The 22,556-nt window shown below is 36.8% G+C and overlaps 5 protein-coding genes across 6 annotated transcripts in view; 3 read left to right on the forward strand and 2 right to left on the reverse strand.

Annotated features, from left to right (window-relative positions):
- LOC134672966 (mitochondrial carrier protein Rim2) overlaps window positions 1-22,556 on the forward strand; it is a 317,464-nt gene that overhangs the window by 282,328 nt on the left and 12,580 nt on the right. The gene's annotated exons all lie outside the window — the stretch shown is intronic.
- On the forward strand, window positions 1,220-4,230 carry LOC134672973 (transcription factor A, mitochondrial). Its single transcript, XM_063530931.1, has 6 exons — window positions 1,220-1,389; window positions 1,513-1,723; window positions 2,115-2,273; window positions 2,690-2,883; window positions 3,017-3,366; window positions 4,089-4,230. Exons 1-5 carry the CDS (start codon window positions 1,316-1,318, stop codon window positions 3,126-3,128), a joined length of 750 nt encoding a protein of 249 aa, XP_063387001.1. The 5' UTR covers window positions 1,220-1,315; the 3' UTR covers window positions 3,129-3,366; window positions 4,089-4,230.
- Window positions 4,178-6,488, reverse strand: LOC134672974 (uncharacterized). The gene is made up of 2 exons (XM_063530932.1): window positions 6,342-6,488; window positions 4,178-6,259 (listed from the first exon to the last, which is right to left on the reverse strand). The coding sequence occupies exons 1-2, from the start codon at window positions 6,451-6,453 to the stop codon at window positions 5,667-5,669; spliced, it is 705 nt and encodes a 234-aa protein (XP_063387002.1). The 5' UTR covers window positions 6,454-6,488; the 3' UTR covers window positions 4,178-5,666.
- On the forward strand, window positions 8,380-21,671 carry LOC134672963 (chromatin assembly factor 1 p55 subunit). 2 transcript variants are annotated; one of them, XM_063530914.1, is made up of 10 exons: window positions 8,380-8,551; window positions 8,672-8,849; window positions 9,035-9,150; window positions 11,666-11,870; window positions 12,337-12,411; window positions 13,022-13,210; window positions 14,288-14,405; window positions 15,120-15,250; window positions 17,034-17,211; window positions 17,882-21,671. In XM_063530914.1, the coding sequence occupies exons 1-10, from the start codon at window positions 8,530-8,532 to the stop codon at window positions 17,972-17,974; spliced, it is 1,305 nt and encodes a 434-aa protein (XP_063386984.1). In that variant the 5' UTR covers window positions 8,380-8,529; the 3' UTR covers window positions 17,975-21,671. The 2 variants fall into 2 exon arrangements, with proteins under 2 accessions (XP_063386984.1, XP_063386985.1); XM_063530915.1 differs by having other exon boundaries at window positions 8,381-8,551; window positions 13,022-13,204.
- The window catches only part of LOC134672962 (homogentisate 1,2-dioxygenase), a 28,286-nt gene continuing 27,392 nt past the window's right edge, over window positions 21,663-22,556 (reverse strand). The window contains exon 10 of the mRNA XM_063530913.1: window positions 21,663-22,495. Coding sequence (XP_063386983.1) covers window positions 22,361-22,495 — 135 coding nt within the window. The 3' untranslated portion in view covers window positions 21,663-22,360. The remainder of the gene's footprint in view (window positions 22,496-22,556) is intronic.

Genomic DNA, 22,556 nt, shown 5'->3' on the forward strand with positions numbered 1-22,556 from the left:
TGCCACTTTTGTTTAGTGTACGATTAACAATGAGGCCCACGTTGCTGTAGCCATGTCGATAAAGTCATATCGATAAACTATCGACATTTCTTGCAATTTTAATTTTTCTTCAAAGTCTTAACGATACCTAAAATGACCAAAAACGCTTTTATTCTTTATTGTGGTTATCAGATTACAATTTTATAGTCACGCCTCAGCAGGGAACCAAGGGAAAGTTCAGATATTTAATTAAAATACATAAATACCTCCTAAAATAGGTGTTCCGCAATAATTGAATTATATTATTATATTATAATATATTCATTATCCATTAGCATTTCAATTATGTTTATGTTTAACGAAGATATTGAAGCTTCAATTAATCGCTATTTCGTTCCGCTGTGTAGCGTTTATCGATATATAACATGATTAAAATCGACTTTTCACATCCCTAAAAGAGCACACATATACGCTTTTACGCACACATATACAGACTGGGCGCATCAAGAAAGGCAACACTTGATTTGAAGTCCACCTTGTCAACAGTATGGTTGTCCTTTTTTGACAAACGGCATTTTTAACGAGCGAGGAGAGAGAAATGATACTAGTTGCTGCGCCTTGAAAGAGAACAGAAAACGTTGGGCCCTTGAGAAAAATCTTGAAAGTGCGATTTATAAATTTACAAATCAGTGCCATCTTGCGAGCGATTCGTAAAACTAAACAAAAATTTCATAGATCGGACCAAGAAAAGTCTGCAGTGGATTTGATAGCCCACGCAGTGTAAGTGTTATTTATAAGTACGTCATAATTTCATAGAACTTTGACGTTTAAAATAACACGTGAACTGCGTGGGCTACCAAGTTCGCTGCAGACTTTTCACGGTCTGACATAACAAAAAACGATGGATACATTTTATAAGAGGCCTGTATTAAATAACTCTTTCTCTTTCAAAGAAATGTATATATAGATGGTCAAGCAAATCTTGTCAGTAGAAAAAGGCGGGAAATTTAAAAAAAAATTGGCGCGAAAGGTAATCGTCCCATAGAAAATTAGAATTTCGCGCCTTTTTCTACTGACAAGATTTGCTTGACCGAGTATAGTTACAAAGAGAGGCAAGCAGAGAGAGATGTACCAAATTTGGCTTGTCTATGGTCAAGTTGGCTGCATCCGCCTCCTCCTTTGCCCCAAAAGCTTTATCAACGAATGAAACAGAAAATGTCTATGGTTTGTTTTGTTTGACATTTTGAATCGCATAGAAAGGGGGCCTGGCGCGTTTCTAAAATACTTTGTTTTATGTGATAATTAATAATAAAAGGCTTCTTTTATTAAGTATAAGATGTCTTCAATAACTCAACTATGTCGTTTGAGTAATTTAACAATAAGCAGTTACAAATGTGTTCTGCAAGGAAGGTGAGTGAGTAGAGGTTATGACGCTTCCAAGTCTCGTCTTTATTTATTTAGTTTGTCTCTTCAATTTGTGAATCAAATCAGTAAATTACGTGCCAATGTTACATAGCCCTTCTATCATTTCAGAACTAGTTGGGTAAATCAAGTGCAACTATGCAACTACACGAAGAAGTCAGCAGAACAAAAACTAGGCATAGAGAGACCAAAGCGGCCTCTAACTCCGTTTTTCAAGTTTATGACACAAATGAGACCGGCGCTCCTAGCCAAGAACCCCGGTATTACTTCCAAGGAAGCAATCGCGTGGAGCTCCAAGCATTGGCAACAATTAGATTTAGAGGTAACTGGTACTTGTACGATTGCAACTAATCTTCAGAGTGCTAAAACTTATATTTATCCTTGGTAGGTTGTCTCGTATGCTAGATAGGGCTACTGGCGACTTTCTTTGGCGCTCTTATATCTAGGATACTCATTAAAACTGTTGTAATCTGTGTTCAAAAATAAAGAAATCTGGTTGCTATATGGTTATAGTACCACAGTATAATATGTACATATATGTAGTACATATAACCAAGAAAGTCTGAATGGTTTTTGTCAACTGACCACCAGCATTGTACAATAATAATATAGTATCTATTAATTTCCTGTAAGATTTTGTACCATCATTCCATTAATGTTGAAAAACATTGTCAAGAGCATATAAATTTGCAACTGTAATTTGCAATTTACAGACTAAGGCTCAAATGACGAAAGAATATGAGAAAGACTTGGAAGATTATAAGAAAATAAAAGCTATGTACGAGTCTTCATTGACTGACGAGCAGAAGGCTGACATCCAGCGGGTGAAGGAGGAAATGGCAGCTGCCAAGGAAAAGAGGAAATTGAAAGCTGTAAGTTAACTCCTGCAATCTATGTGACACAGAAGATGGTAGTAGTGTGTATTAGAGCAAAAACAGTTAAAAGTTGAAGCATGAATGACTGTTAAACTTGATAAACAAATTAAAGGTAGAGTTAGACCAAGAATAGTCTGCAGCATTTTTGTTAGCGCACACAGTGCGAGTGAGAAACATCAAAGTTCTGTTGAAATTATGATTTATGAATAACATGTGCACTGCATGTGCTATCAAAATTGCTGCAGACTTTTCTTTGTCTGACTCTACCACTGTTTTGTTACAACTACAACAACTACAATTTAACTCACTCTGCAAGTATGCATCATGTCATTTGTGTCTTCCAGCTTTATTTACTTAGGTACTTATGTGGAGAGGAGTATTGATCAATTAATTCATGTTTAAATATTTTTCAGGAATACAAAGAGTTAGGAAAGCCAAAGAAACCAATGTCTTCCTATTTTCTATACATCCAGTCTAGAAAAGATTCATTCAAGGGCAAACAAATGAAGGAATATCAAGAGAAAGCAAAAGTTGATTGGCAGAAATTGCCAGAAAGTGAAAAGGCTAAGTTTGAAAAGCAAGCAGCGGAACTTATGAATAAATACAGGTGATTTTTCTTTAACTTTATTGTAAAATATGAGTGTAGTGTGTGTGTATTTTGGATAGAAATAAGTAATAGTATAATGAGTTTCAATAGTAAAATTTTTCAATAGCTTGAAAATTGCTCTCTTGATTTTCAGAAAAGACTTGGAAGCATGGGAGTTGAAAATGATTTCACAAGGACGCTCAGACCTTGTGCGTACCAAGCCTGCACGAGAAAAGAAGCCAGCGAGTGCCAAGAAATCACAATAGGAACTCGGGTGCTCCGATGACTTGACTGACTTGAATTTCACAGAAAAAATAGATGTCTTAAGAGAAGACAGTAAATCTGATACACAACGTAAAAAACCGCTTATAATAGAGTCAACTCCAGTATCGAAAATGGAACAGGAAAGTATTAACAAGCCAGAGTCAGAAGAGTTACGGAGCACGGGTGACAGCCATATACATTCTAATCAAAATAAGCCTGATAGCAAGGACAAGGAGCCAAGTAAGACTATCATGGGTAGCATTAAGAAGTTCTTTAAATTTTAGTTGCCTAGTCCTAATCAAAATCATGTTTTATGATTTTTTCCTAATATACTGGATCTTAGACCAGTAGTGTTGATTAACCCGTGGAGCTCCCTACTATCACACGTGTGCTGGTAACTAATATAGGAGTTCCATACTACAGTAATTCTGGGGCGCTCCACGGGTTAAGTTAGCATTTATATAGTTTTCTCATTGTAGATTACCTTCATCTGTATGTTGTTTTCATAAATATATGTGTATATAGTTTCTTTGGTATTTTTTTTTCATTATAGTTTGTTACATTTTAAGCAGAATAAAAAATAGTACTTAAACTTAATAAACACGTAGCTATAACAAGAATCTACATAAAGGTAAAAGAAACAGCCATAAGAAAGAATAATAGTACTAACCCGTGGAGCGCCCTAATATCACACGTGTGATACTAACTCAATTTGGGTCGTATGTACTTGGTCGTAGCGACTCAGCATCAGACGTGTGTTACTACAGAAATCTACAGATCTATATGGATCAAATTGCTTTGCATCAATTTGTTGTATGGTGGGCGTTTGACGGGTTAATATTCTAATAAAGGTGCAATTTATTGGAAACAGTTACTAAGTATACCTAATTCCGTTCTCTTAGTTATGCTGGTCGGTTATTAGCGATATACCCTATTGCTACAAAAACACTTGTCTCTTTCAGCTGCACTCTGGGTGACAATAAGAGCATGGAAATGATTGAAAAATGGTGAATATGGATTGGAACCACCTTTTCAAGTAAAAATGCAATCGAAATATTACAAATATTTTATTTTTAAAGATGCATTACAAAATATTAAAATAAATACTTTTTTATTGTTTGACCTTTTTAGTACAACTTGAATTAAGCTGACCGGTGGAATATTAACTTTTGCTTCTTACTGTACCTAATGTATAATATAAGAAATGCAGTAATAGTACATACCAATAACAGGCTATCAAAATATACTGCTGAATGCTAATATTGGCTTTTAAAGTGTCAAGTAATAAAAATAAAAGGCATTGTAAAATTAATTATACTTAAAGGTTCCGTCACACAGGCGCATCCGGAAAATGCGCCTGTGATTGTATCAATTACAACCTTGTAATTGATACAGTTAAGGCTTCGTCACACAGACGTACATACAGTAGTTACAGAAACCCTTCTGTAACTTCCTTTACTTTTTAATTTGTACATTAAAAGTTCAGCTTAATTCTTTGTTGTCAAACCTTCTATACTAGTGAATTAGGTATCAAATAGTAATTTTTGATCCTGAAGAGTAAAGTCCTGATCCTGAAGAAGTATTAATAAGCAGTTATTAATGTTATTATAAACACCAACAAAACTACATTGACATTGTACAGACAGAAAGTAACCAGTAAGTTATAATGAACTTTCTGTCGCAATAGATGCATATTTTATGTCCCATTCCCACTACAGTCACAAACTGCCATCATATTAAATATTTCCAAATTGATTATTATTGCTATTACCAAATAGTTTAATGTTACATACATCAAAATTGGAACAAAACTGGCAATTACAATTGATAACAGTTAACACTTTCGCAACCGGGCAAAAAACGGCGCACTACCCCAGAAACCGGTCGTCTATATCCGCGTACAAAACAACCCTCTGGGCGAGCAAACATTACGAGTACCTACCAGGCGGGTTCTCGGTAGTCAGTGTTAAGCCATCAATCAATTCAGGCCGAACTTAATTATTTACAAATCATTTCACCTCTGCATTCAAGATATGAAAATAGTTTATGATATTGGAAAGCTAGTATAACCAAGCTCATTGACATGACATTACAATGTTATGAAATGAGATGAGCAGGTATACTAGCCTAGATGTGATTTGCATTACAAGTTGCTAATTTGGCCTCCAAACATTAGTAATTCATAGGTATGTTCATAATAAATATATCAGAGTATAATTGTAATTATAATAAGTATAAAAAATACAATATTTTAAATGCATTAGTGTAGTGTAGACAAAAGAAAAAATAATTGAGCAAAATGAAATTTACAAATAATGTAACAAGAATGTTTGTCATTTACTATGTACAATATTGTCCTAATTAAACTAAAATGGCAATATGTGACTAAAACGCACACATGTCACAAATTCTCACTTATGTATAAAGGCACAAGCAATCAAAATTCTGGAACATTTCTATTTATTAAATGCTAATGTTAGAACTGTTCAGTCAATAATATGCCCAAAATTTAACAGGAAAATTATAAATGTCAATTTCTACTATGTGATTAAAGAATCTGTGATAGTGTGACTAAGGGCCTGCATACAAATCGTGGTAAAAAGGTACACACAGACATCCTGAGAAAACATGCTCACCCAGCGCATCACGGACATAATTCGTTCCACTCTTTGCACTGATATTCCATTTAAGAGAAGTAAAGCGTTAGCAAAGTTGGAACTGCTTGGTGCTGGAAACCATATCATCTTAGTAACGACGTAAACCACCAAGGGCAAGAAAAAATATGTCTCATCAAATGTCAACAATGAGAAACCGTACAGAAGTTGGACAAGCAAAGACACTAGCACTACATCATACTTATACAGTACTAGTTTTTCCAAAAGAGACACTTGTTGAGTGTTTGCTGGTTGTGATCCTGGCGACATTAAAGCTGCCAAGTCATTGGCTACGTCGGTTAAACTGTCGCCTGCCGCGTCCGCTTCATAAATAGGACTCGGTGTCGACACCGCCACTGGTGGTGCCTGAACCACGACACCATTATTGAGAGAACTGTTGCTCCTAGTAGTTGTGGCACTGCTTGATATTGCTGGAACTTCGTAACTTACGTCTGGAAGTATGGTCTGAAAAGATGATTCTGCAACAAAACAATAATAGGCATTACATTGTAATCTTTAATTACGCACAAAAACTAATAATGTTATAATAGAAACTAGTACCTTTTGGAATCGGTTCTTCGCATTTTCCGGATATACGTTGAAGCCTGTTATGAGAATTTTCTAATATTTTCCTTCTCCGGGCTTCCCTACGGGCTGCTGCTGCATCAGCCATGTTCACAATTTGACAGTTAAAAAATTGTTGCCATGCTATAATGTAACTGTCATTACAACTATTATATGTGACGTCCCACGGGCAAAGGTACCTTATGGCGGGTATGGAGTTATGCATACCCCAGTAATCTACAATAAATAAGCTATCGATTACACAAAAGATCAACCTTCTAAATTGCGTAGTTACAGAGATATGATTTTTTTAAAATAATGTTGTGAAATGAGCAACTTTACAATAGAGAAGTTTTAAGTTTAGCCGCCTAAAAAACTATGTTCCTGAAGTACGTTACATAGTTGACTACAAATAATAATACCTTATATATCTGAGATTAAAAAAATGTTGCGACTTGTTCTGTAATGCAAATAGAAACCTTTGATATCGACTGATTTATGTGTATACTAACCAATCTCTTGAAAATAAAGTTTTATTTCATTTTCACGATTGATTGCAATGAGCTCTCAAGATTTAAATTGTATCTATTAGAAAACGACACTGAGAGACAGTTTAAGCAAAAAGCAATACCGATTTAGAGGTGAAAATGTATTTTCTGACTTTTTCATATAAAATCAGAAAATTGAATATTTTTACTTTTAATGTAACAAACAATCAATTTTTCTGAGCACATATGAAAGAAATTCTATCATTCAAATGAAATAAATCCTAAAACCCCAACTAAATACTATATTTAACCCCTTATGCCACTTTAAACTAACATAACAATTACAGTATTTGCTCCATACATTTACGAAAAGGTACCTTATGGAAATAAATCTAATAATACATCACTACAAAACATCAATCACATTGAAGTTTATCTTTTATGAATAGAAAATATTAATTTACATTAAACTGCCACAAATTTAATTAGTTCTTCGTCATAATAATCTTAAAAAAGACCAATAATTTGTATGTAATGAAAAGGTACCTTGTGGTTAAGTTACATGATGAGGCATGATGATGATGGAACAGTTAGGATAAACTAATAATATTTTGGGGTAAAGATGGTATAAAATAGTCTATTTCTTATTAATAATATATTTTGGTTGCCATTGAAGACAAGCGGCATTGAGGTTCAATGACCTCAGATATTCCATAAGGTAATGCGTCGGGTATTGGCATTTTTCAGCAAACCAATGGCTGATTTATTGCATGCGACCAAACCAAATGAAGATTATTCTAGTTAAGAAAGACTTGACGAGAGTAACTTTGGTATAATAGCAGGCTACTTGGATTTGTAATGTCGGTCGATGTACGGTTATAATATTTGCTAGGCGCCCCAACCAGAACTGAAATTATCAAATTAGTTTTGCAGAATGCTAATACAGTTCTCTACCAAACTTCTTTTCCCGTATTGACTAGTTTTTTTGGGAATTTTCAATCTTTTTTCCATAAGGTACCTTTTCGACTAAACTCTGAGACGACATTACTAGGCTTATAACTAACTTATAACAAAAATAAAAACAGGTAAACAAACGTTACGCATCAAGGTTTCAGATCACACATTTAAAAAAAATTGAGCATTTTTTCACCTCTTTACAAAACATTTCATATCTCCGAAACTAGAAACCCTCATAAGGTACCTTTTCTCGTGGAACGTCACATATATGATATTAATATATTACATTAGCATTTATATATCATAATGTCGAAAATTTTGCGTGATTATAGTATAATTTATATTAAATATGAAATTAATAATTACATATGTGTTAGTATTTATATAAATTTAAGGCTTTTGATGATGGCAACAAATTATACAATGCGCTTCCGGTCATGCAATTTTTTTATTGTTTATTTACCTCATACAAATAATAATTATTAATAAAATATAAACTAAAATAAAATTTAAACTATTTACTTTTAGTAACTATTGATAAAATGTTGTAATTTAAAAATATTAAAAAAATAAATATTTTTTTCTGCTACCTGACTCCGGAAGTTTGTGTTCTGTCTTCCGAACAGAACAACGCCAAGGATTGTTGTTTGGCGCCTTTGCGAGGCCGGTATTTTCTGAAAAATTGCGTTAAAATCGTTGCTGTAAGTTAAAAGTGAAAAATAGAAGACCAAAATCGTAAAATGGGAGATAAAGGCGACGGAGGTAATTGTTATGCACTCATTATCCCGAGATGTTCTTGTGGCCGTTGTGTCTGACAGCTTTCTTTCAATTTGTTGGTTATCGAAAGTGCTTTATGTGAGTGTAATCGGTGTTCGTTCATAGAAACGTTCGACGATGCGGTGGAGGAGCGCGTCATCAACGAGGAGTACAAGATTTGGAAGAAGAACACACCGTTCCTGTACGACCTGGTGATGACACACGCTCTGGAGTGGCCGTCGCTGACCGCGCAGTGGCTGCCGGACGTGACCCGGCCGGAGGGCAAAGACTACTCGGTGCACAGGTATCTTTACTTGACTTACGTCCTCATATCACGCTAAAGGTTATTGACATTCCTTTGTTCACTTTCCCCCCTAAAATGTTCGCGCGTTGAAAACGGAGGCCTTCCTTGGAATTTAGCGGTGATATTTTGTGGAATACCACAATAATACTTAATAGTGACAAGATATAAATGACCATATTTTTCAGATTAATCCTTGGTACCCACACATCAGATGAACAGAACCATCTCCTCATAGCAAGTGTTCAGCTCCCCAACGAAGATGCTCAGTTTGACGCCAGTCACTATGATAATGATAAAGGAGGTAAGTGCCCTTAACAAGATGTTCATCAACCTCTCATACTCACTATACAGCAGCGGTCGGCAACCTTTTAGCAGCAAAGGGCCACATAGTAGTTAACAAAGTTGCACAGGCTGCACTTTGTTAATATGTGTTACTTTATCAGACATTGTCGTTTGACAACATTACATACAGAATAGCCTGGGGGCTCGCGGGCTGCAAGTGAGAGGTTCGCAGGCCACCTGTAGAGGACTGCAGCTTTACAGCAATGCAGCAGCTGTTTTGTTCAAAATTTTGAATTGATTATCTGACTTATATGGCAGTTAATTCAACTCTATTTACAGCTATTATTAAAGTTCAAATTTAAACATTTTTTTATGACTTGCAGTAAGGGGTTAAGTACTGTGTATATTATGGCTGTCAGTTAAGTTGACGCTAATAATATGTAAATCACTAATTGGGGGTCATCCATTAATTACATCACACGTTTAGGGGGAGGGAGGGGGTCAAGAAAATGTGACATATTGTGACATGGAGGAGGGGGGAGGCACAAACTTTGTGACGTCACTTTAACTTCATCACTAACCGAAAATTTATTTAAATTATTTTATTCGCTGTACATTTAAATAACAAGTTTTTAAAACGATAATCGTTTTTATTCGTTTAATTTTCTTTCCTAAGCAGTTTTGGGTTATAAAATTACTAATATTTATATTGTCAAAAATATTTTGATAAAATATTAATAATACTTAGGTACTTACTTAATTCGAATTGGCGATTTCGTAGAAAAAATGTGACGTCACACTACCCCTCCCGGTTTGCCAAATGTGACCAAGTGTGACAAGGAGGGGGGGAGGGGTCAAAAAACCTAGAAATTCGTGTGACGTAATTAATGGATGACCCCTTGGGTCTTTTAATTACTTGTACCCAAAACATACTGTGCCATAATGTCCGTGACATGTTATGCACATGATAAGACTGCCTCTACCTAAGGTAATTCGCCTGTAACTGGCCACCGCTCAATAACTGGCCACAGGGGCCACCCTAAACTAAAAATGAATTCTATTCACCTATAAACAGAATTTATTTTAGTACAAGGTTTCAATAACTGGCCGGCTTTCAATAACTAGCTACCTTTAACTGATATCGTCTTGTGTCGTCCCATTCGCTTTTCGTCAAGTTCTTAAATTAGTCCTATTCTGCTTTCGTCACTCATTCTACATTCGTCACAATCGTCAGTGGCTTTCAATTCTAAAACTAATTCTGTTTATAAGGTGAATAGAATTTGTTTTCATTTTTAGTTTAGGGTGGCCAGTTACTGTTGAATTACCCTATGGGTCATTCTAAGTTAAGAGGTAATCGCTTGTATGAACAAGTGGCACAACATAAATGTTAGTATTTTGATCTAATTATACAATATTTTTATTGAAACAACTCTTTTATATTACTTACTAACTTCTTCTACTTTTTCTTCTTCTTTCTTTTTACTTTTTAAGCTAATCAGTCATTTTTTTAATTTTTTACCATTTTAGAAGACACCAGGGGAGATACCGTACTTTTTCTATGTAATAAAGAGAGAAGGGTCTCTCCCCTGATCTCTTTAAAAACAAACATAATCGAAATTTTGACCAGCCGTCTTAGAAATTCGAGCAAATTAAAGTGTAATGATTCATTTAAACAAGAATTCAAACCTCCAGTGTACATTTTGGAAAATTATGCGCCAGGGGAAAGACGCCAGGGGAGTGACTTTTTCATGTCAAATCAGATATAATTGTGCAAGTATATATTGTAAATAATAAGATTAAAGTATTTATATAATCTATGCATAAACTATAGTAAATATACAAATACAATTAAGCATTTATATCAATAATTTTGAAATAAAACTGACCAGGGGAGATATCACTTTCATAAAACAACATTGTCAAGTAAAGAGGTCAATGATCAAAATGACTGACAATCGGAACCAAAAGATGACTGTCGCAGGATTGGTCATTAGTATTGAATGAAATGCATTTCTATTAGGATTAAAATGGCAATAATTAAAGCTATAAACCCAATATTTTTACATTTACATAATGGCCAGGGTAGGAGACATAGAATCTGGGGGACAAAATTTAACATAAATATTTTTTATGAAAAAGAAAAGTTTAAAGGATTTTATTAATAACATTACAATCAATATTTGTTTTAGTTTATGAAGTATATCAAATTTAACGGATTTATGGGAAATACATCTGGATAAAATTACTGATTTATTGAAAAACCTGCAAAGGGACAGGCCAGGGGAGAGACATTTTGCATGTTTGAGGTGCAATTGTGACAAAACTGAATTAATTAATAAATTGAAATTGACTGTATATAGAGGAAATGCAATCTTTTAAGGGAAATTACCATAATTTATTTAAATTGTTTAAGAAAAGTATGGATATGTATCATGGACACCGTTAATACCTCTTAACTTAGAATGACCCCTATATAACTGATTTACTAAGAAAAAAGTTTTCATAAAGGGAGTTAACTACTTTCTCTTTTCCAGAATTTGGAGGCTTTGGTTCAGTATCAGGTAAAATAGACATAGAAATCAAGATAAACCACGAGGGTGAGGTGAACAGGGCGCGCTACATGCCCCAGAACCCCTGCGTGATCGCCACCAAGACCCCCTCCTCTGACGTGCTGGTGTTCGACTACACCAAGCACCCCTCCAAGCCTGAGCCTTCAGGAGAATGCCATCCAGACCTTAGGTGATTGATTATTACTCACTTGATTTTTGTTCTTGATCTTGTATATGTGTATAGGCTATCTAGTAACTCCAAGTTCTATGATTACAATGGCTATGATTATAACATTTTATTTATCTAAATTTCTAAAATATAGGGATGAAAATATTTACCATATTGTGTAATTATTAATCTGTGGTTGCTGCTATTTTGTACTCATCTTTAACATTTTTCTGTTTTTGAGATTGTAATGAATGGAGCTTCAACAGGTTATTGAAAAAATAAATGTCTGTGGTAACAAGATGAATTCAATTTAAAGTTACCTAGGAATATTTCCATGTTTTAACCATCTTTCAATGGTGTGGATCTATCTGAGCTCTGGTAATGAAAAATGTGGAACTAAAATGTGCTAATGGAAAGTGTGGAAATGTGTGTGTACACATTTCCACACTGGTGGTGTTCTGAGGCTAATGTATATTTGTGCTTTCAGATTGCGCGGGCACCAAAAAGAAGGCTATGGATTGTCATGGAACCCTATACTTAATGGATATCTCCTCTCTGCTAGGTAAAAACAATTAAAGGCCAGGCCACACCGGTTGCGTGTGCGTAGACATGCACTTTGCGCTAAACTGTTGGAGCCGCACACGCACACGTCACGCAAGCATTGTGTCGTCTCTCATAAGGAACTGTATATTACAACGCGCACGTGCACGTCTACACGCACCGGGTGTGCACAGGCCTCTAATTTATCAAAAACTATTACTTCTCTAAAATTATTGACTGCAGAGTATCCCTTATAGCAGCGGTCGGCAACCTTTTAGCAGCCAAGGGCCACATAGTAGTTAAGGAAGTTGACGCGGGCCGCACTTTTGTTAATATGAGTGACTTTATCAGACATTGTTGTTTGACAATATTAAATACAAAATAGCCAGGGTGGCTCGCGGCCACCGCGGTTCGCTCGGGCCGCTTGTTGCCGACCACTGCCTTATAGAATAGGAGGCTTTTCCTTGATACTTGTATCATCATCTTTTTTGTTTACACAGTATCACTCACAGATACTCTATATGTTATGAGAAAATTAGGCCTGTTATGATAATTGTGTGCTTCAGATCGACAGCTTGCAGTTTTATGTACAAGATTGTGTTCATAAGCATAAACAATACATAACTTTACAGTGACGATCACACAATCTGCCTGTGGGACATCAACGCCACCCCGAAGGAGGGGCGCGTGATCGAGGCCAAATCCGTGTTCACCGGACACACGGCCGTGGTGGAGGACGTCGCGTGGCACCTGCTCCACGAGTCGCTCTTCGGCTCCGTCGCCGACGACCAGAAGCTCATGATTTGGGACACCAGGTTATTGTAATGAATGTTGTATCACTACATTGGGTTGGTGGAGAAAATTTGACGCTGTGCCGTGTGGTGTAGCTTTTTATTTCAAATTTTAACCGCGTGTTCATTTGGTTGGGCGCGGTCGCAATCTCTTGTAAATATCTAATGTTACACTTTCGCTTACCAAGTTTACTACATCAACATTTCATTTGTTTTGTGTGTTTTAAAATTTTTTATATTGCTGAAAATATGCATCAGAGTTAGTAAAAAAATGTCACGAAAACTAGCTTTTTACATGCTAAAATTGCACAAATCCGTTATAAAATGTCTATATTAACTTTGGTGTGTACATTTGTAAGCAATTTCATTGCATGTGTCAGATATTTATTGACAATTTAATTGTCTAACTTACCATATTATCATTTCGTTCTCATATAACAAATAAATCCACTTTCATCCTTGTCATTTTGTTAATAAACACCATTTCAAGGTTAGCATGATCAGGTGTTTGTGTCTTACTTATCTACCACATTATTAGCTTACACAGTATGCTTAGGCAAATAGAAAATTTTAATTAATAATCTGGAGCCTAAGGAGTATAAAATGTTACAGACTAACCCCCTTATTCATAAAACTTTACGGACCTGATAGTTAAATTATGTTTTATCCCTTTCTTACAATTACATAAGTCAAAATGATAGATAAGGGCAAACGATTAAATTGAGCTAATTTTATTGAGGTTTGTAGCGCGTTTATAAGGGGTAAATCAGTAACAGCCGCCAATGTACAATGGCGTTCAAAACTGCGTGGCATCGTAATATTAAGGCATTACGGTCTACATAATCTATCCATGCACTTTTGAACGCCACTGTGATATCTGCATGACAATGATTCACAGCCAGGATCTGCTAGCCACTTCACAACCTATCGTAAGGACTGATTTAGACGGCGCGCGAACTCGCATGCGTTTTTAGTTACATTGCGGACTGTTGGTTACATCGAATTCAATCGACCGATCAAAAACTGCAATGTAATGAAACTCACATGCGTGAACTCGCACCGTCTAAATGGGCCTTAAGACGTGCTAACCGAGCTGGTGTCTCACAGATCCAACAATACCTCGAAGCCCTCGCACACGGTGGACGCGCACACGGCCGAGGTGAACTGTCTCAGCTTCAACCCCTACTCAGAGTTCATCCTGGCCACCGGCAGCGCTGACAAAACGGTAATTTCTATCGCCATTGCAGACCCACCTGACTAGCTTTTCCGAGCGTCGGCATCTAGTCAACTCTAGTGCTGATTAGAAGCTGTCGCTCAGAAGACGCTGGTGTGGGATGTCTCTTTAAGCTACATACTTGTAAATCATTACGCAATGCTTCACGAGCGTTGAGAGTTAAATGTGAAGCTTATGAATTAATGTTCTCGATGTCTTGGTATTTGCGTGTTATTTTAGTGAGAATTATTAATTAATATTAAACACGCACAATATGTTTTTCATGTTGTGCATAGGTATTATGGACACTCAAATAATGTTATTCCTATCTTTTTTCAACATTGAGTAATAATTGTACAGTGAATAAGGTCAATAAGGAGAAATCTGTCTATAAAAGAAGACCATCTAGAAGATTTTTCATCACTTTTAACTTCTACATTTGTACACATACTCCACTTACAGAAGGTCGGTGGAGTAGAAAGAGTGAAGCTCTTCCTTTCTGACTGTCTGAGCGTATAAACTGCAACACTCTGTACATCAGTGGACCTTATTACAAAATGCATAAGGTCCTCTGATGGACAGTTAACAGTGTGGGCGGTGGTACCTATACAAATACGAGAGTTCTCCCCCCATGACGTTCTTCGCATACATTTTACATGCCAGTCCACTCCACATTGTCCTTGTATCACAACATTGAACCATATTGTAACCGTCGTTCATCCGCAGGTGGCGTTGTGGGACCTCCGTAACCTGAAACTCAAGCTGCACTCGTTCGAGTCGCACAAGGACGAGATCTTCCAGGTGCAGTGGTCGCCGCACAACGAGACCATTCTCGCCTCCAGTGGCACCGATCGCAGGTACGGACAGTAGCACTACTGATCATTAGTAGACCTTATCTCGTTGAAATAAGGTGTAGAAATTAGGTGCAGCTGCCCTCGTTCGCGTCGAACAAGGACGAGATCTTCCAGGTGCAGTGGTCGACGCACAACGAGACCGCCCTCCTCCGCGCCTCCAGTGGCACCGATCGCAGGTACAGACGGCAACACTGCTGAACATTAGTAAACACATGGTGTACTTTAGTATCTTGTGTTTTACATGTTTGTAGATAATCCACTTGCCCTTGGTAGCCAAAGTGCAGGACGATTTTGAGAACATTACCAAGTGGGCGCATGATAATGGAATAATATTGAATACCACCAAAACTAAATGTATGAGAATCTTTTCACCGTATAATAAAAAAGCAAAAAAATTAGTTCCAACAGATATTAGTATTACAGGACATACCTATGAATGCCTTCACGGGAATAAAAATAATTGCACATGTAGTAAAATAGAATTAGTTGACAGCTTCAGATACTTAGGATTATTAATAGATAAACACTTTAACTGGAAATTGCACATTAATCAGGTATGCAATAGATTACGATCTGTATTGGGTCAATTTTATCATTTAAGTAGAATAGTTAACAAACGCACCCTGCACATTGTTTATCATGCTCTCGCTGACTCATTGTTAAGTTATGGACTCAGTTGCTATGGACGTACCTTCAAAACATATTTGTATCAAATAAAACAACTTCAAATTAGATTAGTTAAATATTTAGTTGGACGAAACACTAGGAATAGGTATAAACATCAGTATGACATGATTTTAAAGTACAAAAGAAATATAAACATGTAACTCGATCTTCTAAAATAGTAAAATTGTATCAACCTCCAGCAAAAAACTATTATGGACGGAGAACCCAAGAATACTTAATCCCCAAAATGTACAATGAGAATCCAATATTACTAGGTAACCCTAAATTGAAAATAGGTACCTTAAAAGAAAAATTTAAAGAAATATTGTTAGAAAAATTCGATAACTCCATAAAACAATAGTAGTAAGAACCTAAGTACTTATAATGTATGCTAGTATCAGAGTGTACTAAAGATAAACCAACATAGTCACAGTGGCTCTAGCCACCTGTATTTTTAAAAGTTGTTAAAAACATATTTATTAGCGTTAAGGTAGTTTTTAAGCACCGCTGTACTCCTGTCCCGCGCCCGCGCCACCAGCAAAGTCATCCTATGTTCACTTGTAATATACCTATAGGTACATAGTAAGAAAGGGCTACGCTAGGACGGTAGGACAGTGCAAAATTATGTACCTGCTTTTGATGTACTTATAAAAAGAGCGAGCTCATCGCCAACAAACTGCTCCGCAGTTTGGCGAATTTTTGTATTGTGGTACGCATATTTTATATTTCCATGTTATTTTCAATAAAAAAAAAAAAAAAAAAAAAACTTGTCAATTGTCACTATATTTCAAAGGTACACCCAGCTGCAAAGTTGCATGGCCACTTTTTGAAGGTATTTCATAATGTGTCCAGGCAATATTGCAACTCGCTGTACAAAATGGCGGGCATGGTCTGTGAGATTAGTTCAAATGAGATAATCTTTATGTGATTAACTGATTAAAGAGGTTTAGCTGTCACCGAAATTTAGCCAGCCTTGCTTCGTGCGGCAGTTCCTGCGCGCCGCTTGCGCATTACAGCCGCGAAACCGCTGCTTTTTAACTAATGCTTAGCAAATAACAGTGGCATAGCAGGCTCCAACATCCTCAAATTGCAATGGTTATTAAAGAAAATCATTTGACAGGCTGCATGTATGGGACCTGTCGAAGATCGGCGAGGAGCAGACGGCGGACGACGCGGAGGACGGGCCGCCCGAGCTGCTGTTCATCCACGGCGGCCACACCGCCAAGATCTCCGACTTCTCCTGGAACCCCAACGAGCCCTGGGTCATCTGCTCCGTGTCCGAGGACAACATCATGCAGGTGAGCACAGCGGGTCCAGTTTGTGTTAAGGAAACGAGGGTATAGTCGCGGGCGGTCTAGAACGCAAAAGGATTAGTGTAATATTTTGCTTATATTGCTTTTAGTCTACATCGCGAATGGCCTAGAACGCAAAATGACCACTTTTTTATATCACACAGGTAAGTTAGGTTCGTTAGTTATCTTCAAATGGCCGAAGGCCAAACCGCACAGAATAGGAGCCCCGCGGCACATCGCTAACGTAAAGATAAAACGACGGAAAATTATGTAGGCATTTTGCGTTCTGGACCGTTCGCGATGTAGACTAAAAGTGCTAAAGGCAAAATGTTACACTAGTCATTTTGCGTTCTAGATCGAATAACCCGAAACGAGCCTTCGGAAATATAGATGAGTTCAGTGGTATTTTCAACACTTCTTTTTAGGGTTCCATATCTTCAATCTACTTTTTATTGTTCAAAACTTTAATTGAATAGTGTTTTGTGTAAATGTAACTTATAAGTCAAAATATTATAAATAAGTTTGACTTCAGCACTTTCTCCCCATTTCCCCAAGCATTTTTTTAATGTGTCTATTGAACACTAAATACGCCTAACGGCCTGTCGTGACCATAGATACGGCGATATTTCTATATGACAATGGCGAGCAAAAGTTTAAATGTTGGTATATTGTACAGGTATGGCAGATGGCGGAGAACATCTACAACGACGAGGAGCCCGAGACGCCCGCCTCCGAGCTCGAGTCCGGCGTCAACGTCAACCATGGATAATCTACGTCACACTAGTCGCGATGTGAACCTTATCGCAACCAGATAAGGTACATTTTTGGTTTCAATGTGTCTTCTGCGGCGCGACTTTGTGAACCTTCTGGAACACTCAAACTGTTATTTTATCAATAGAAAATTGCGTGTTGCACTGACTGCCGTCTTGCGTAGTAGAATATACCTAGGGGAGTTACATAAACATTAACAATTCATAATACAAAGAAAATTCTAGTATTATAAGTTGGAAATCGTTATGCAACTTATTTTGGATGTACCTAGGACCTATGCCACTGTACATTTAGTTCTACATGTTTGAAAACAGGAATGGTCAGAGGATGATGATAAGTAAGGAGAGATGATAGTGCGTGAGACTGATGCAAGTATAATTTTGGATAAGAAAGTTGGTATAATATTTAACCAGCGGCATGTCCATTGTCACTTTTTATGCCAAGTTGTTCTGTTGATACTGAAAGTTTAATTTACTTGTTTCAATAAAATTATTTGCTGTCGAGACGGGCAAGCAAATCGTTCACAACGTCGTGCTAGCAAACTTAAAAGCCCGCAACATACTTCGCTAATGTCTCATTTCGTTTGCGATATTAACAAAAGAAAAGAGACTATAAGTGCAGTGCTAGTTCTATGTTACGAAGACATGAAAGGACACATACTGGCGAAAAGCCTTTTCAGTGTAGCTACTGTGATTACAAATGCAGTCAGAAGTCAAACTTACAACAACACCTGATGATACATACTGGGGCGAAGCCATTTCAGTGTAGCCACTGTCATTACAAATGCAGCCAAAAGTCACACAACAACACCTTGATACATTCTGGGGCAAAGCCATTTCATAGTAGCCACTGTGATTACAAATGCAGCCAAAAGTCACACTTACAACAACACCTGATGATACATACTGGGGCGAAGCCATTTCAGTGTAGCCACTCTGATTACAAATGCAGTCAGAAGTCAAACGTACAACAACACCTGATGATACATACTGGGGCGAAGCCACTTCAGTGTAGCCACTGTGATTACAAATGCAGTCAGAAGTCAAACTTACAACAACACCTGATGATACATACTGGGGGGAAGCCATTTCAGTGTAGCCACTGTGATTACAAATGCAGCCAAAAGTCACACTTACAACAACACCTGATGATACATACTGGGGCGAAGCCACTTCAGTGTAGCCACTGTGATTACAAATGCAGTCAGAAGTCAAACTTACAACAACACCTGATGATACATACTGGGGGGAAACCATTTCAGTGTAGCCACTGTGATTACAAATGCAGCCAAAAGTCACACTTACAACAACACCTGATGATACATACTGGGGCGAAGCCACTTCAGTGTAGCCACTGTGATTACAAATGCAGTCAGAAGTCAAACTTACAACAACACCTGATGATACATACTGGGGCGAAGCCATTTTAGTGTAGCCACTGTGATTACAAATGCAGCCAAAAGTCACACTTACAAAGACACTTGAGGATACATACTGGGGTGAAGCCATTTAAATGTAGCCACTGCGATTACAAATGCACTAAATCGAATTTTAAAAAATACCAGAGGATACAGCCTCGAGAAAAGCCTTATATTTCGCCAAATACTGCGAAGTATGTTGAGGGCAAAATATATATGCAAATCTGCGCTACAACTTGAGGTCAAAAATTGACATCAAAACTGACAAAAAAATTTAATGTTTGATCAGAAGAATGTACATGAATTTGCAAAACGCATAATGTCAGATGTTAGTTATCTTTAAAATGAGATGTTAGGGTATTTAAAAAATGAGAAAAAAAAAACAAATTTGTTGTGTGTAACGATGTAATTATTTATTTATATCCGTTTGTGCGTCGGGATTCAGGCTATATGTTAATTTTGTGTGGCTGAAACCAGATGAATCTATAAGTTTTAATGCTAAGGTTGACTAGCCGTCAGGAGTGGCCAGTGCGCACAGCCGCAATCAATCATCCAAATAAGCATGCATTTTTGTGAAAATGAAGGGCACGAAATTTTATGTCTCTTAATTAATTCAAAAGCACGCACATTTTTTTATATGACGAGGGGAATTGAAAGTTTTAACATTGTTCCTACATTTAATCCAAATGACGTAAACGTCTCTCGATTCCTTTTGATTTAGTCATATACAATCTGTTCCAAATTAATGATTTCGAAAAACTAGAAACTATAAGAGAGTTCGTTTAGTTAGCTAGTTAATATTAACAACGGCTTGCAAGTTCGTTGTGTTGGGTACCTATCGGTTACTCAAGAAGTCAAAAAAAAAAAATTGTGAATGGTTAAAAGAATAATTGAAAATTTAACTGTCTTAGCTAGAAAGTTCAAAATGTAACAGAAGTTGTTATACCACTATCGATTGACATGTATATTTTACGTTGTTTCTGCAGAATGTAGCGCATAGTTAAAGGCCGAGCCACACCGGCTTGCGTGTGCGTGACGTGCGCGTGTGCGTGCGCTAAAATGTTGGAGCCGCACACGCACACGTCACGCAAGCGGTGTGCCGTCTCTCATAAGGATCTGTATACTACAACGCGGCACGCTCACGTGCACGTCACGCACACGCAGCCGGTGTGACCAGGCCTTAAATGTTAGCAGTGCAATTGGTACATGTTTAAAATATTAAGCGTATTTAATTTTTTCATTTTACATTTTTAGAATTTTTGTTAGATGTAACGATTTTTCTTGTAGTTGTTCTTTATGCATGCTGTTGAGCTGTTGCTCATTTCGACTCGTTTCAATTTTTGCCGTATCTGAACAGGATTTTACTCCTAAAATGGACCTAAAACCAGTGTGTTGTGTTAATTCGTCGTAAACATCAAACAGTATATTTACAATACGTACACATAGTTAACCTGCAATATCCATGTTAGCGTTAGTTTTAATAGAAGCTTATCATTGAATAATCTGGAAAATGTGAGAAAACTGATTTAATCAGAGGCGCGAGGATTGATTGCGACAATTCCGCAGAATTCTAATCTCTATAGTTCGTTTTTTTTAGCATTAGAAAGAACTCCGCAGAAGCAAGCGTGCAGTTTTTATCAGGCTCGTTAATTGTTAATAATTATTGAATTATCTAATGTAGCATGGTCAATACATATAATTTACTTCAAATTGTTACCGCTAAAAGTGCCAGATTTAGAACCACAAGCGAACTTCTGCTGAAGTTCTTTCTAATGCTAAAAAAAAACGGACTATACGGTCTAAAAAGTTTTAATGTGGTTCATTAAATTTTGTAACTAAAGAAAATTAATAATAGTACATTACCACAAATACCTGAGAAGAAATAATTGCCATAATTGTTTTATCTCCCTGCTATTAAAACGGCACTATATTCCTGGCAGGACTGATGTTACTAAGCCATGTTTTAGCGGCCAACCATCTATAACACTAGTCAAGTTATCACGCAATCGTTTTCTTCCTGGTCTTTTTAGTAATATACTATCAGGGAATATATATATGGTCCTGGGAGACACAAATGAAACCGTCGCCAAGATACCGCGTCACGAAATCTCATTTTATTTATTAACTAATCCGTACTAGGAGGATTCCTTCAGATTTGTGTTCTCTGTACATTTCTCGGGTGACGCAAGTGAATGAGGGTGTTTTATAATGTTAATGCAGTAATGGATGATAATTTTAAGTTCCGCTATTATTACGAATAAAAGTAAGAAATATGTAACTGGATTTTATTTTACATAATTTACAACACCGTTATATTCCTATGACATATACACACTAAGTGCAGGAGAGGCATTCAAACTAAATGTGATCTTAATTTGATTTGATATTGACATTTCTCAGTGTTTCTCTTTCAATTAAAATCGATTAAAACGTACCCAAGTAAGATCAAGAAGCACAGTACCAAGAAAAAATGCCTACAGTTTTTCTCAATTATTTAACTTATAATATAGAGTCGCACCAAGAAAAGTCTGCAGCGGATTTGATAACCCACGCAGTGTAAGTGTTATTAATACGTCATGATTTCATAGAAGTTTGACGTTTAAAATGACACTTGCACTGCGTGGGCTATCAAAATCGCTGCAGACTTTTCACGGTCTGACTCTAAATACTAATTGAAAATACGACCAAATTATTCTCATTATATTTTTTTACAGTTATGTAAGTTTCATAAAAAAAAATTGCTAACAACAATCTTATTACATTGTAGTACACGTAATAAGTTATAACAATTAACGGGTCTATTTCTATACAGGTTGTGAAAAAGTCGTTTCGTCTGTCATGCCATTATCACGCGATAACCATCCCATCAGTGCTTAAGCATAAGATATCTTAAGATAAAGATGGATGCCTTTCGTCAGCTAGATCCTCTACCTCATTTTATTATAAACTATTGTGCGAAACTTTATTCTAGATGTTGATCTTATCCGAGAAGAGTTTAGGGAGCGCCTGCCAGCACTCGTGATACTTGGCGTCTAGTTTCTGACACGTCTCTGCTCCCCACTTGGTTATGGCCAGGCTTAGTGACGACTCGAACATGAACGCCTGTTGGAAATAAAAATAACATTGAAATCAAGTTACATATCTGATGATTCAGCGGCAGAAA

The sequence above is a fragment of the Cydia fagiglandana genome, chromosome 17 (assembly GCF_963556715.1).
Source record: "Cydia fagiglandana chromosome 17, ilCydFagi1.1, whole genome shotgun sequence".
Lineage (NCBI taxonomy): Eukaryota > Metazoa > Arthropoda > Insecta > Lepidoptera > Tortricidae > Cydia > Cydia fagiglandana.